This window comes from Astatotilapia calliptera, chromosome 12 (genome assembly GCF_964374335.1).
Source record: "Astatotilapia calliptera chromosome 12, fAstCal68.1, whole genome shotgun sequence".
Taxonomy (NCBI): domain Eukaryota; kingdom Metazoa; phylum Chordata; class Actinopteri; order Cichliformes; family Cichlidae; genus Astatotilapia; species Astatotilapia calliptera.
This window is the reverse complement of record NC_137433.1, coordinates 36,562,587-36,579,148: the sequence shown is the minus strand read 5'-3', so window position 1 is coordinate 36,579,148 and position 16,562 is coordinate 36,562,587. Positions and strand designations below refer to the sequence as shown.

The following is a 16,562-nucleotide window of genomic DNA, read 5'->3' as shown; positions in this document are numbered from 1 at the left end:
CAACAAAAACTCCTGACACCAATAAAATGATCAAATGAGACATTTAACAGACATATGAATACAAGATGTCCGGTGGTGTTGGTGCGGTCAGAGCAATAGCAAGAGCAGCTTCACTTTACTCCTCATGAATAGGTTCTTCACCCCGTGGTGTCACATTTTACATCTTTTTCACAACTTTTTTCCAGCATGCAGGAACAAAGCTGTCTATTTCAACCCCAAACAGGACCGTTTTCCACACCTAACCAAATATTTTTAGTGCCAAACTATGTCCAAACTGGGACCTATTTTGCTCATTCCCAGCTCAGTGTTTTTATTCTTGGAGTCTACTAGAATAGCTGTGCATGATTCACAGTTCAAAATAATCCTTTTACGTAATACTGGTGCTCGATGCAGCCCTTTAGATCAACAACAACAACAAACTGTTTCTGCTTTCTTCTCATCTTTCTTTAGGAAGCTTAGCTTTCTTATCTTGGCTTTCTTCTGATTGGTTGCCCCTCCCAAAATAAAGACTTTAACAGTGGGAGGGTGGGGTGTGTACCTGACGTGACCACATTAGGTAAAACACCTCTCGCCGAGGGCCAAAACTATAAGAAACATCCTGTGATTTGTGCCACCGCCACCCGTCTTGCCTCCTTGTGCAGACATTTTCTGTCTTTGCCTTTGGGGTCCAGTGTTGTCAAGACAACACCAAAGACGGTTTGTGGGTCAGTGAGGAAGGTTTGCTTCAGGTCATGATAAAATGCTACGCAAGTGTATTTTATCATCAAAACTGGGTCACAGGATCTAAGTCAATACCACGAGACATTAAACAAATGATCGATTTGTTGCACTGTCTGAAACTGGTGTCCTGTGACACAGGAAACCAGGTTCTGCATAATAACATGTAGTGATTTGTTTTAACAATGTAATGCCTGTTTTTTCTTTTTCTTTTGCGTCAGTGTTTCACTTTTGGCTAATCTACCAGACGACAAGCTAAGCAAAATAGTGGACTGCCTGGAGGTGGTAAGTTATTCTGTCAAATTATCTTTATTTCTCCTGACTTTTCATTGTATTGCCTCAGTATTGCACAACCTTCTGGCAGCTCGTGGGAGCCCCAGCTTTGCAGATAGCTGCTGTCAAAATATCATTACCATTTGGCCATATACCATTACTGCATGTCAGCATATTCGTTCTGCCGCCAGTTGCAAGACCTCACAAATTACCTTGTTGATGAACAGAGCCGATATTATTGCTGTCATCGCTGGGTGCTGTATATTGTTACCATAATTATTTGACTAAGGCCCCAGAAACTGTTTATTCAAATGGGGGACGAGTGATTTCTTAAAGATGTGCGAGTGACAGGCTTTTGGTGTGAGACCATGAAGTGTGTGTAACTGTGTAAGCCGAAGCATGCAGGAGACCCGTGCATAGTCCGTTTTTTCTCCGTAAGCATTGCATTTCTGCAGCGCTTTCTCAGCTTCTTTTCACAATGGAAACTTCAAGGACGATCTTTGCGGTCGTCGCTCGTCCTGCTACGAGAATCTCCTTATTCAGTCATTTCTAATGGAGCTGATTCTGTTGCCTCTCAGGGGGGCAGCTGTAACCTAATAGCGGTGCAGATGTTCAGTGAGAATCCGGCAGATAGTATTGAAGCGTCTTGTCAAACAGTGGGGGAATGGAATTTGGTGTGTTTTGCATGTGAGTGTGTGAAGGGAGTAGTTGTTTTTAGGTCTCTCTGATGATTTTCAGTATGATCAGCTGGTTGGAATTTGAACTGGAAAGATTCAGTGACCAAAAAAAGTGGGTCTGTTGAAAGTAAAAACATAAAACAGCAACGAAAAGAATGTATCCTTTCATTCACTTGTGCGCCTGGCGTGCAACATCTTGTCATGTCATCACATGGATTGACAAGCCAACCCTGAAAGTTGCAGCCTGGAGTCGGAGCCTGAATGCTGAAGCCCAGCTCGGCTAACAAGCTCAGATTCAGATGCTTAAAATTTAAGCTCCAGTGTGAGCTGAAGAGACAAACTAACCAGATCCCACAGCAGGTGGCCCGACACTCAGCTCACCAAGGATGCAGAGCAGATGAAAACGCACTCGAAAAAAATCATGAAAAGGATTTCCAAGTGATTAAAGTGCTTTAATTTTAGCATTACACAATTCTGTTATTTCAACTTAATGTAGCTGAGTTGGATCAGCTTAATTAATCAATGACGAATCAATTTATTTACTGCAGTTGAGTCCAAGTTAATTTAAGTAAGTTGATTCAACCCATGTAAATGACATTAGTCCAACAAAAGTACTTAATGCTAATAGAAAGCCATTTATTATTGTGGAAATCCATGATTGTTTTAAGTTCATTTAAAGAGTTATTCTTTGGAGTGTTAACATGAAACTTTAATGGATTTATAACAGCTTTGGTATATCCGTCACTCCATCCATCCAGTCTCTTTCGCTTATTGTTATCAGGGTCGCCAGTGTATCGCAGGGCTAACACACAGAGACAGACAACATTTGCACTCAATTCACATCTCTGGGCAATTTAGACTTTTTCACCAATTAACCTAACCCAACTGCATGTCTTTGGAGTGTGGCGTACCCAGAGAGAACCCATGGTCCCATGGCCAGTTGGTGGATTCTTGCTGTTAGCACTGGTGAAACGCCACTGCCGAGCTGTCACACCAGACAGTAAAAAAAAATAAAATAAGAAAGCTATGATTACAAGGCTTGATGCAGAATTTTCTAAGTTTTTGTCCTTGACAGGTTAAACCACAAACACGTGATGTGCGTATGCTTTTCTGCCTCTTATAACTCCAGTGATTTTCCTGTGGTTTGAAATCTTGCGTGATCTTGTGATATCGCAGGTCCAGACAGTTAACCACTCTTGGAAGATTGCATCACTTCATCTCGACAAGAATAAATTTAACAAGTGTCAAGTTGTTGAATTTTGCAGATCATGTATGATTTAATTATGTTCACCATGGAAACATAAAATGATTTTGGTTATGCTTGGAGTGCAGGGGGTAAGCCGCCATCTATAGCACTGATTGCAGTCTGGAATAGTGGAGAGGCAGCAAAATCCTCATTTATTATTTAACTTAAGTATGGTGTTATTTAATAATTTATTTCAAAAGGCATGGGTGCCCCTTCTTTCATGCCCCACAAATACAGTGTCAGTCTGTGGGAAAGACCAAAAAAATCTCCTTCCGTCACTGTCGTGAACACTTTAGAAATCATGCACGAGTGTGCATATCATCACTGTTTCAACAGTTCTTTGAAATCAGCACGATGCGTTCAGGGGGCTGCACTGGGAAGCCTGTCCACGTGGGGGCTGCTAAAGACTAGAGTGATCCCTGTCACAGTGCATCTGCAACTTCAAGCATGGAGAAACATGCATTTTTAGTGTCTGCTGTTCCTCATTGACTGACTGGAAACAAACAGAATGACTGCACTCGAACTTAACTCAAACACAGCTGAGCACAAGTGGCTGTCTGCCACTGACCAAACCAGAAGTTAGTGTAAAGTAGGACAGAAGGGCATTTAATTGTTGGAGGTTAGAGGACTTTTCGTAAAGAGGCGTGCGTTTAAATTTGACAAGCTTAGTTGTCTGGTATAACAAACCTGAGACACAAGTCAAACGCCGTCGCTCATCTGCACCTCTACATCTTGATCCAGACAGTCTTTATAAACAAAGCCCTGGCATGTTGTCTCCGCTGTCACTGACGGGTGTTAAACTAGGCTCTCCTGAAGCGTAAACGGGGCGTAAACAGTCTCGGACGCTCAAGGAAAATGCCACTTGTGTCAAGAGTTTTGACAGTAAACACCCGGGAATGTTTACGCGTGGTTGCTTTGATTTGTTTGTTCACTTCTGGTCCTCTATAGTCAAATGGATTATAGCCGCGGACGGTTGTCTCAGCTGCAGGAACTTGGCCTCTGTCCCAGGCAACATTTCATCCTGGTCACCTTCATTCGTCGCGCTTCCCTTTCTTCACCTAAAAGCTTTAAAATGGAAGGCGATCTGCCAGCTCGCTGATTCAGCGGTCTGGTTTTAATGCTGCGGTTGGGATGCTTGAGATGTTGGTTTCAGAGAAACAGCGACTGACAGGATGAAGCGGAGGAATCTGTTTCTGGAAGAGAGCTGGCAGAACGTGCTGTACCTCAGTGTTTGACTCGAGAATTTCAGTGTCGCTCGGTTTTATGACGTTCCTAAAGTTAAACTCGGAAACAAGTCCAGCGTGATTTTAAGTCGCTGGAGCGTGTCATGATGACTGAACTACATAACAGCTTTTATTATATGATGTTTCTGATTGGCTGACTAATTGTCTTTTCACCCATGAGTAATGTTTGTAGTATTATGATAACACACTGATGCGGGACACGATCTGCACTACAGAGCAAGCAACAATGTATCACAATAGAACTCTAAGCAGGCTCTGTGTGTCCACCAGTGCAGATGATTTCCGCCTGTGGATGCCAAGTGGCAAAATAAATGTCCATGTGGGACTTGTGAGTCTACACTAGTCATCTGACACTATCCATCGATCATCTCACGATGCATCATGGGCCAATATTGCATCACCAATTCCAAATCTTGTTAATTAACTGGCGAAGTGGTAGAAACACAGTATTAGATCACAGAGAGCGCAGGTGTGTGTCCACCTGTCGGCCACCGAGTTTAGAGGGCCTGTTTTGTAGATTCAGTTATGTAACAAATGATTAGTCAGTGACTGATTTGTATTTGAAATTAATTGGAATTAATTGGAATATTGACTTTGTGTCAGCTGGACCTTTTTTACTGTCTGCATTGTATAGTCAGTTTATTATCTTAAAGCTCCATCCACATATAGATCTATTCACATCATATAATATAATAATTATATACACGTCATATTTTATCTAAATGATCACTTTAAACCAGTTTAATTGGAAAACATTTTTGTGGTCTCTGTGTAATCATAAACCTCAGTGCAATTTTTAAATCTGTGGCATTTTGAAAAGTTAATTTCAGCCCTCTCTGCGGAAAATATTTGTACCTCATTTCAAGCATTCATTTGAGGTTCATTCAGTGTTCATTTAAAACATGTGTCAAACACAAATTGGCTGACAAATTCATCCTAACTCAAGCCCCCATTAACAGACATTAAAAACATCATAATTAATATTTTTCTATTGACTTAATTTTCATTTTCCCCATGAGCCCTGAAAATCTCTGCTGAACAGCAGGCTGAGAGGCTCTGAATGACTGAGCGTCACTGACAGCTGCTCTCAGCCCGCAGGGCCCGGCTACCAGGAATCAGACCGGCTGCTCCAGTGATTAAATCAATGCAATGTCTCAGTTCTGACGGTTGTCCTCCCCCGATCTCACACCCTTCCTTCCCTTTAGGAATACTATGACAAAGGCGAGTACGTCATCCGAGAGGGAGAGGAGGGCAGCACCTTTTACATCATCGCACAAGGAAAGGTAACGTGTCTGTCGTTTGTTGAACAAGCTGCACGAACACAAAGCCACATGATTCAAAGATAATTTAGGGTTATGTTTAACCTAAACTTGCTTCTGACACCGATACACTATATATTAAGAAAAGATTTAGCCTTTGTGAAGTGAAGCCAGTTCAGAAGTGCTTTAAACCTGCATTCTTTCTACTGGCCAGCAGGGGGAGATTCTTTGGGGGTGTCTTATTGACAGCGATCGTGGCTCAAGAGTTGGTAGTTCGTCTGATAATCGGAAGGTTGCCGATTCGAGCCCCGGCTCGGACAGTCTCGGTCGTTGTGTCCTTGGGCAAGACACTTCACCTACCGCCTACTGGTGATGGCCAGAGGGGCCGATGGCGCGATATGGTAGCCTCGCCTCTGTCAGTCTGCCCCAGGGCAGCTGTGGCTACAACTGTAGCTGCCTCCACCAGTGTGTGAATGTGAGAGTGAATGAATAGTGGTATTGTAAAGCGCTTTGAGGTTTCTCGAAAAGCGCTATATAAATGCAATCCATTATTATCATTATTATTAGAAGTATTTGAGAAAACGATCCAACTTCTCACTTGATTCACGACCTTCGTAAACATTTTCTTGTTGAGTTCGTGGTCTCAGTTACTAGTTGTAAGTCTTATTTATTACAGCCTGATCCTCCTTTTGCAAATTATGATTACAAATAGAGTCAAAGAGTCAAACAAATGGGGGCTTTGGAGCTTGGCTAACCTGTCATTCATAAGCTGTAAACTGGGATATGTTGACGCTAATAATAACCCGTCGTTCTCAAAAAGAAACAAGCCGTACATCCTCGCCCTCAGCAGTCATTTCTGTGGATATTTGCTTCATGACTGAGCAGGATGCTGCTGTTGTTGCAGTTTTGGAATAAACTAATCACCAAAACCAAACTAGATCATTTTTATGAATAGCATCAGTGCATTACTACTTTTACTTTAAGAATTATTAATCAAAAATAGTAAATGCTTTCTATGTTGCCAGTCAGTCTAACTTGTCATTCATAGTTTTTGCTATTGTCAGTTATAAAAATATAAAACGCATGAGCTGCACTGCAGAGATTTCTGAGACATTTTCTGCAACAATGGCACTCATTAGGGACACCAGCCATAATCCTGTCTTCCAACAATAGAATAAATCCTCAAGTGCTTTGGTGAGATAAGACTACATGATGTCTCCATTGCACGGATCCGGATGCTGCTCCTGTATTTGCAGCAAAAGCTCTTGTTACTCAGCCTGAGTGCCAAACAGCTGCTCGAGCACCGCTCGACTCTCAAAGCTTTGCAGGACGTTGCTTCAATCTGGTTTCCACAAATGAAAACGACGCTGCATACAGCAGTGTTTTATAGTAAGCACATCTCCAACAAAAGAAAGAGGAGCATCTTGGTAATATACCTGCCTCATATCGCGTTTAACGTTTAATCATTAAGAGAGAAAATGTCCAAAAGACAAGATAAAACACACACAGAATAAGTGTCTTCCCTCAGTAACAGTCCAATATGTCGACCAGTATGTTGACCAAACTGTACGTGAGTCTGGGGAGTTGTAGGGCTATGACTCACCCGCCAGTCTGTCTGATAAGTCGGGAACCCGACACCAGAGCTGTCCACGGGGACTCTCAAAATGCCATTATGAGCTGATCCGAGACTGCAGCTCTTCAGCGCTAAGCTAACCAAACCAAACCAAAGAGAGACACATGTTGTTTGGAAAGAAGGGGGCTAATACAGGAAATGCCCCCCACCCCTCCTCTTTGTAACCCCCCCAAACGAGGGTAGAAATAACATCTGAGAGTGCCTGCCATCAGGAAAAACAGGGAAGTAAAGGTCAGTGGGGTCAAATGGGACACTTAGCTAAAGCACGCTTTGACCATAACGGCTGTGATGTAATTGTGGCATTTTTTCGGCACCACGATGCCACCAGTGGGATGCTTGACCTCGGCCAGGGTGGGCCGCTGGTTTTCAGTGCTTCACAAATTACTGAAAGGTTTGACAACTCTCAGGCTGCAGGCGTGGAATGGTGGAAGCCTGCAGCTCGAGCAGGCAACAGTTTGAAGAGGAAAATCAGAGACGTCTGATATGCAAATAATGCTTCTATTCAAACAGCAAGTCAGGAAAGCATAAAGTACTTCAACACCACCACATCACACTGGGCCCATCATGTTCCATGTTAAGTACACTACTCCTTAAAAGCACATTTGTGTACGCACTGTAACATTAAATTAATAGTTAATGTAATCTTCATTATAATTCGTTCAGTTTGAGGGCCTGCTTTCACCAAACATCACTTCTGTGTAAAAGAAATAGGAGAAAAACCAGGCCATGTGTCACACAGTCGTCTAGGTGAGATGAGGGGAAATCCAAAACAATTTCGAAGAAATTGTTGTATTAAAGCTACGTAGCTACCAGCTTCCCCCCCCGGCCACCTCATCCAGCTCTGCCAGAAGTGAAGGGACAGAACAGACAGGTTCTCATCTGGAAGCTTCATTAAAGGCCATGGAGGCCTGACTGTGTGGATTTATGAAGAGAGTACTGCAGGACTGTGTCAATGTCTTCTACAGAAAAAATGTTGAGTTTCAGACTATTTTATTTTTTTGAACAAAACAGGTTTGTTAAAAGTCTCTGCCCGTTTAACAAACCTAGAGGGGAGGAGAGAGGATTTTAAAAACGGGTCTGTCTATGCCCACATAGACGTCGCTTTAAAAATCATGCCTGATTATACAAAATGTTAATCAGTAACTGTCATGATCCTGGGTCCTTTTGACCCAGCGTTTTGTGTTTTCTCTTCGCGATTTTGGTTCTGTTCTTCCTCTGGTTAGTGTTTACTCTGTTCCCCCCGTGTGTTCCTGTATCTAGTCCGCGTTTCTTAGTTTGTGTCCTTTCATGTGTAAGTTCCTGTTTTATTGTGAAGGTCTGTGTCTTATGTGAGTGTTTTCAGTTTGCCTCCCTAGTCTCGTCATGTTAATTACTCCCAGCTGTGTTCCCACCTGTATGTAATCCCCCTGTGTTCTCTGAGTGTATTTAAGTTGTGTCTTCTGTCATAGTAGTTGCTGGTTCGTCTGTGTTGTTTCCCCTCGGTCTCCCTGCGTCTTCCCGTATGTAATTCCCCGGACCTCCCTGCATCCTCGTTTCTGGTTTGTGTTATTAGTTCTACCCAGTTTAGGTTTTCCTGTTTCATGGTACCCACACCGTTGCTGTTTGTATTTTCGGTTGTCAAATAAACACTCATCTGCACCAGAGCTGCCGCATTTTGGGTCCTATTTCAACTCCACACGGCTTGCCCCGCAAACCGTGACAGTAACTTATCTACGACATTTCGGATTATGTACTATTAGAGAAGACTTTAAACTAAACTCAAACATTTGGAAGGTTGTTTCAGTTCTTTAGCATTTTATGTTTTTATAGTGCTTTAAAAAAATTTTGAGAAAATTAAAAGCGTCTGTAGGAGGTGAAGAGATGAACATCCAGCATCCAGACGTCTGATATGCAAATAATGCTTCTATTCAAACAGCAAGTCAGGAAAGCATAAAGTACTTCAACACCACCACATCACACTGGGCCCATCATGTTCCATTTGGTATAATTAAGTACACTCCTTAAAAGCACATTTGTGTACGCACTGTAACATTAAATTAATAGTTAATGTAATCATTCATTATAATTCAATTCAATTCAATTTTATTTATATAGCGCCAAATCACAACAAAAGTCGCCTCAAGGCGCTTCATAGATACAGAGAAAAACCCAACAATCATATGACCCCCTATGAGCAAGCACTTTGGCAACAGTGGGAAGGAAAAACTCCCTTTTAACAGGAAGAAACCTCCAGCAGAACCAGGCTCAGGGAGGGGCGGGGCCATCTGCTGCGACCGGTTGGGGTGAGAGAAGGAAGACAGGATAAAGACATGCTGTGGAAGAGAGACAGAGGTTAATAACAGATATGATTCAATGCAGAGAGGTCTATTAATACATAGTGAGTGAGAAAGGTGACTGGAAAGGAAAAACTCAATGCATCATGGGAATCCCCCGGCAGCCTACGTCTATTGCAGCATAACTAAGGGAGGATTCAGGGTCACCTGGTTCAGCCCTAACTATATGCTTTAGCAAAAAGGAAAGTTTGAAGCCTAATCTTGAAAGTAGAGATAGTGTCTGTCTCCTGAATCCAAACTGGAAGCTGGTTCCACAGAAGAGGGGCCTGAAAACTGAAGGCTCTGCCTCCCATTCTACTTTTAAATACTCTAGGAACAACAAGTAGGCCTGCAGAGCGAGAGCGAAGTGCTCTAATAGGATGATATGGTACTACAAGGTCATTAAGATAAGATGGGGCCTGATTATTTAAGACCTTGTATGTGAGGAGCAGGATTTTGAATTCAATTCTGGATTTAACAGGAAGCCAATGAAGGGAAGCCAAAACAGGAGAAATCTGCTCTCTCTTTCTAGTCCCTGTCAGGACTCTTGCTGCAGCATTTTGGATTAGCTGAAGGCTTTTCAGTGAGTTTTTTGGACATCCTGATAATAATGAATTACAGTCGTCCAGCCTGAAGTAATAAATTCGTTCAGTTTGAGGGCCTGCTTTCACCAAACATCACTTCTGTGTAAAAAAAATAGGAGAAAAACCAGGCCATGGGTCACACAGTCGTCTAGGTGAGATAAGGGGAAATCCAAAACAATTTTGAAGAAATTGTTGTGTTAAAGCTACGTAGCTACCAGCTCCCCATCCAGCTCTGCCAGAAGTGGAGGGACACCAAGGCCTTCTCAGGCTAGCAAAGAGATCTAATCTGTCCTGCAAACTGGACAAACTAGATTGAACCGAAGTAGCAAGAGAAAAAGAACAGCGATACATCATCGTCTGACAGACAGACAGGTTCTCATCTGGAAGCTTCATTAAAGGCCATGGAGGCCTGACTGTGTGGATTTATGAAGAGAGTACTGCAGACTGTGTCAATGTCTTCTATTAAATTTTTTTGAAGAAAACAGGTTTGATAAAAGTCTCTGCCTGTTTAACAAACCTAGAGGGGAGGAGAGAGGATTTTAAAAACGGGTCCACGTAGACGTCGCTTTAAAAATCATGCCTGATTATCCAAAATGTTAATCAGTAACTGTTATCTACGACATTTCAGATTATGTACTATTAGAGAAGACTTTAAACTAACCTCAAACATTTGGAAGGTAGGTTATGTCTGTTGTTTCAGTTCTTTAGCATTTTATGTTTTTATAGTGCTTTAAAAAAATTAGAGAAAATCAAAGCGTCTGTAGGAGGTGAAGAGATGAACATCCAGCAAACTGTCTTGTGCAGGTGAAAGTGACCCAGACCACCGAGGCCCACAAGCTGCCACAGATCATCAACACGCTGCAGAAGGGAGACTACTTTGGAGAAAAAGCACTTATAAGGTAAAATACAGCAACAGTCAGGTCATGTCAACAAAAGACTGAAATATTCAAACAGCGTCAGGGGATTGTTGTGGACTGGTGCTATATAGATGAATATTAAAGGTAAGGATTGGGAGGTAACACAACGCAGCACCTGCTTCAATACCGAGACCAATGCTAGGATAACATAGTGCAAAACAATTAATTAGTGAATACAGACAAAATCTGAAAAATGAACCAACCACAGCTTTGGAAATCATGTGGAGCCCTCTTCGATGCATCATAAACAAACAAGGACCAGCTCACTCTCTCTGTGTTTTTAAGGGAAGGGTTTTGTTTTTGTTTTCTTTTATATGTAAGAACTAATTAGGCAGCTCATTCTTTTGTCTTTAAAGCCATAACACATAAAAAAGAAAGAAAAAGAAATGTGACATGATATTTGGATGCAAACTATGTGATGTTTAGAATCTCCTTATGCCAGTATCATTTCCTAAATGTTGCAGCAATAAACAAAGATAGTAGAAATTAAAAACATGTTTTGAAAACCATTTTAAAAAGTATTATATGAAAGTTTGATCTTATTTGACCTTGTAGATGAGGTCAGAGGTCCAAAGTAATGTGATATTTCAGATCCCAGACATCATTCCCGATATGTTGTCAATACAAACAATGGCAGTAAGAAACATAGTTTTAAGTGGCTTTATAGCACCCTCAGATCAATCTACTGACCTTAAAAGTCTGACATGATATTTTAAATCTTTATACTTTAAAGGCTCTTTGTCAACTTTCCACCGATAAATCTGTAACCATGAATAACTTTTTATTCACTAAACTTTAGTGAATTGTTTATCAGAATGATTTAAAAATGTTTCAAGTTTTGTATTCACAGAAAAAACACACAAAAGCATAATGTGGGCAGAGGTAGAAATAGCTTCATAATGCCAAATTCACAATGAAAACAGTTGTAAAATGTACAGTTGTCTTAGTTTTTGTGTGCATGTGATTCACATCTCTTTCAGTGACGACGTCAGGTCTGCCAATATCATTGCTGATGAGAACGGGGTGGAGTGCCTCGTCATCGACAGAGAGTGAGTATTGAGATTTAAAATAATGCCTAAAAGGTTGTAAAAGACATGCTTTTGTTCACCCGATAATGACTCTGAACAAAGACGCCAGTCTATGATGAAGAACAAAGCTGTACTCTGATACATTTCAGCCGGTGTCAACATTTTCTTTTTCCAGACGTTTTCCCACAAAAATTCATTCGTTATCTCACCGTGTTCGATCGCTATCAGTGATCTGAGTTCAGATTTGGAATCAGCCAACATTCCAGTGGTTCGTTTGCTAATGTGCCGATGTCTTTTTTCTAGGACATTTGATCAGACGGTGGGCACCTTCAATGAGCTGCAGAAGTACCTCCAAGGGTACGTGGCAACACTCGATCGCGACGACAAGAAGAGACATGCCAAGTAGGTGCAGCACCCGATGTTCACGACAGTGAACAAAAATGTTCTGAGCATGGAAAAAGAAATGGGTTGCATTACAGAGAAATGACTACTTATTGCAAAACAAACTGCACATCACTGCAATGTTTAATTATTCTCAGCTTCTGGGTTGATACAATGTCTGCAGGTTGTTAAGTTTTTGTGTTGCAAAGGAGATTCACGTTATAGTTTTTTTCATGCTTAGATTTTTTACCTCTTGTTTCAGTTTAGCTGTTTTTACCAAGTTAAAGTAGAAACGTGACACACCATCCTTCTTATCCGGGGTATTTAACGAGTACTGAAAACCTTCTGTTCTTACTGCATCCACATCGAACTTTTCCACTTCTATCAACGACTCTGTGAGCTTTACACATTCATCCCTTTTCAAACACACTTTACGGATAATACAGCGAGGAGAAGACTCGCTCAAAATTCTGATGAAAACATAAGCTGGTGTTCGCCATCTGAGGCACTCGTCTGTTAGCTGTTTTTTCTCTGTTAAAGTTTTCGTTGGCTCACTTGTCAGCAGATGAAATGTTCAGATATTCACTTAAATTGTAATAAATTATGATTTGAAAGATACAGATGTGAAAACTCCACTCACAGATGTACAGTAGTTATGATCTACTGCTTCTCTTGCTAAATGTTTAGGTTAAGGTAGACACTCTGTTTTTGTCTGTGTCTTCCATCCAGGAGGTCTGTGTCACGCCACCAAAGTCAGCCTCTGTCTCCTGACGTCATCCAGCTGAAGGAACTGGTTTCCGAATTCTCTTCATCCAGGCCCTTTGATCACCTGGAGGTCATTGCTACCCTTGGGGTCGGCGGGTTTGGACGAGTAGAACTGGTAAGAGCTGACCTTTGGTGAGTTTGAGAATCTTCCAGCATTCAGTTTGTCTGCAGTAACTGAAAAAATGCAATCTGTTGGATTGAGAATGCCTACTGAAGAATATCCTATTTCTTTTTGGGGTTATTATCCATGAGCGCTGCGCAACCGGTTTTGCAGCATTTGGTTGAATCTTTGCAGAGAGTGTAGTCCTGCACACTCTTCATCCTGCTGGTTGTATCAGCAGTAACACCATCAATAAACACTAGTAACCTCCACCATGTTCGATGGTTGATGCTCTTCTCCATCCTTTTCTCTTCCCATCATGTTAATCTTGGTTTCATCTTTGCAAAGAATCTTTTTTTCAGAATTGTGCAGGTTCTTTTAGATGTTTTCTGGCAAAATCTAATCTGACCTTCTTCATATAGAAATTATTATTTTGATAGTGCATCAATTTACTCTACTGAAAGTTCATTAGGACGGTGTTTTCATGGGTAGGAGTAAACTTAATGTTTACATGGGAACCATGCCTGCTGTTTGAGGTCTGTGCTGAGTCACACCCACCCTGTCATGTCCATCTGCAGGTGAAGGTGAAGACTGAGGATGTCACCTTTGCACTCAAGATCATCAAAAAGAAGCACGTGGTGGACAACAGGCAGGAAGAACACATCCACTCAGAGAGGAGGATCCTCGCGGAGGCTCGCTCGCCTTTCATAGTCAAGTGCGTCCTCTTGCCCAGCCTTGGAACTCATTTCCATTTTTTATCCTACATGATGAATCTCTGCTCCATTAGTCTGGGAACACAATGCTGCGCTTATTAGTTTTTTATGAGATCACCGTCGGGGACCTGAGCAGATTACATCTTCTCAGTGGGGTAGAATAGCAGGGGATATTGAGATGTCTGCTAAGAAAATGTGGTTATTTCTTATGAAATATTGCAACAGGAGCTTTTCTTTGTCTTTTGTGAGATTACGATGATCCGATTTCACCGTATGCAGTGGAACAGACTCTGATATTAAAGCCATTCTTCACCTTCTGTAACGCTCATCCAGCTAACCTCCTCTTCATACACTCTGTGTACCTATTTTATTCCTAATCTGTTTTCAAGACCGACGTCGGGTGATGTAAGACTTAAGGCTACGTACGGTGGCATTGTGGTGGAATGGTTGACACCCACGCTGCAGTTTTAAGAGCCTTTAAGCTTAATGTTGAATCACGGATGTCGATCTAGGCTCCTATTTACACTAAAATCTGAAAACATTACTTCATATATTAAGCTAGAATTAATTCATTTATGTGATAATTACAGCTCGGGTGAAATTTAATAATTTAGGTGCCCTGCTTCCTGTTTATCATATATTTTGTATTTTTGTTGCTTTTCATGGGTAATCTAGCAGCCCTCTGCTAGACCGTCAATTTTATGTTACAATCTAAACATATACAATGATTTTTGTGCAGTTTTAGCATCATTTATCAAACAGTTTTCAAGATATAATTTTTTGAAAAACGAGCCGTTGACCCACCTGATTTTCCCCACGTTGAAATCAAGGCAGTATCAAGAAAAGTCCAGCACTCCTGCAAAGTCCAACATTTGAGTACCAGAGATGCGTTACTGTAATACTTTAATACTTTTTTCAAGTAATGAGTAAAGTAAGGGATTAGTATTGCAAAAAAAATTAGATTACCGTTACTTTCCCGTAAGCACGCTGCATTACTGCGTTACTAAATCGTGATTTTGTTTGTGAGAGTGTCTCGTGACAATGACGTTAAGCGCGTGCGACCATGCAGAGTTTAAAGCTTGGAAGTACTGACATTACTTTGATTCCGTAAAAAGTGACAAAAACATTAGCGTCCGCTGTTCACTCTGTGTGGGAAGAAAACTTATTTTTGCATAAAGTTAAAACTAATAAAACAAGTTTTCAAAAGAGACTTTTTCATTTGATTCAATTTTACATGATGGATTATGCAGAAAAACAGAATTTGGCTGAAAGGTCTATTGCTTCATTACTTATCCGGGTTGTGTATCATGTTTTCAAAAAGTAACTAAGTAATAAAGTAACTAATTACTTTTGAAAATAAGTAATCAGTAAAGGGATTACTTTTTTTTGTTACTTTCTTGGAGAAGAGCACTGTTGACCACACACTAAAACAAACAAAAGAAAATTCACATTGTAAATGACAACTACTGATTATTTTGAATGTGATAGTTGAATTTAACAATACTGTTGTAAATATAGCATAAAGAATACTTTAATATAAAATTGTTGCCATTTTCATTCAACTTTCATGGCTGATTGAGCAAATATGACATGTTTAAAAACCAAAATATCAGTGGAGTCAAAATAGAATAAATACTAGATTTTCCAGATGGTATCGAATTATAACTCAGAAAGTGATTTGGTTAAATATGTGCAAATCTTTTAGACCTGAGAGTCTTAGCAGTTGTCTGCCCCTGATGGTTCTTTCACCAGCTGCACGTCTGGTTGTCTTCAGTCTCAAATATTGTCGGGTTCTTTATGAAACTGCGTCAACCACATAAATAAATCAAAGGAATAAAAAGACTAATGCTGATCTCAAATGATGATAAAATGGCATTTGTTGTATTTAAAGCTAAACTTGTTTGTGTTTCATTTTCTCCAGACTGTATCGCACATTCAAGGATAACAAATATGTGTACATGCTGCTGGAGGCCTGTCTGGGTGGAGAGGTCTGGAGTCTGCTCAGGGACAGGTAGGAGATGCCAACCATTGTCTGGAGCCACTGTCACAAAAGCTGCAAAAGGTTTTAATAGGATGTTTGGGTTTTGGTCTTCAGGGGCAGCTTTGATGAATCTGCTGCTAAATTCTGCATGGGCTGTGTCACGGAGGCTTTCGAGTACCTCCACCGGAAAGGTGTCCTCTACAGAGACCTGAAGCCTGAGAACCTCATTCTGGATTCTGAAGGATACATCAAACTGGTGAGATTAGTTCCAGAAAGTAAACGCATTTTGTCTCAGAACCATGAAAGAACAACACTTGTCAGCATGTTCCTCCCGCTTTGATGACCAGTGCATTTCTTATAGTTTGGAGTCATCAGGCTTAATCAAAATGTGTGTTTCCAGACTCCAGGATGCAACCGTTTTGGTCTTAACTCATTCACTGCCAGCCATTGGCAGTGAATGAGTTAAACCCATTGACTCATTCACTGCAATTGACGGCTATAGACGTCAATTGCAGTGAATGAGTTAATTGCGACCAAAAAAGTCTGTCAGGCACAACTAAACATTTCCTTTGGTCACACCTGTGTGTGCGCCTGACATTTGGCAGGTCTGTGAGCGTTTTGCTTTGTTTTTTTCTCCACCCACGTTCTGCGTCATCCATTTAAATGCTGTGCAAATTGATGCAGCTAATTCCTCTGCTCTGCGGGTGCTGTGAGCTCTACCGTGCCCTGATC

General features: G+C 41.1%; 1 protein-coding gene across 1 annotated transcript in view; it reads left to right on the top strand.

The window, feature by feature from the left end:
- Nucleotides 1-16,562, top strand: part of prkg2 (protein kinase cGMP-dependent 2) — a 37,422-nt gene that overhangs the window by 13,946 nt on the left and 6,914 nt on the right. Inside the window, exons 6-14 of the mRNA XM_026186873.2 lie at nucleotides 939-1,002; nucleotides 5,363-5,440; nucleotides 10,750-10,844; nucleotides 11,843-11,911; nucleotides 12,194-12,292; nucleotides 13,001-13,151; nucleotides 13,715-13,851; nucleotides 15,771-15,860; nucleotides 15,945-16,086. Of these exons, the coding sequence (XP_026042658.1) occupies nucleotides 939-1,002; nucleotides 5,363-5,440; nucleotides 10,750-10,844; nucleotides 11,843-11,911; nucleotides 12,194-12,292; nucleotides 13,001-13,151; nucleotides 13,715-13,851; nucleotides 15,771-15,860; nucleotides 15,945-16,086 (925 nt within the window). The remainder of the gene's footprint in view (nucleotides 1-938; nucleotides 1,003-5,362; nucleotides 5,441-10,749; nucleotides 10,845-11,842; nucleotides 11,912-12,193; nucleotides 12,293-13,000; nucleotides 13,152-13,714; nucleotides 13,852-15,770; nucleotides 15,861-15,944; nucleotides 16,087-16,562) is intronic.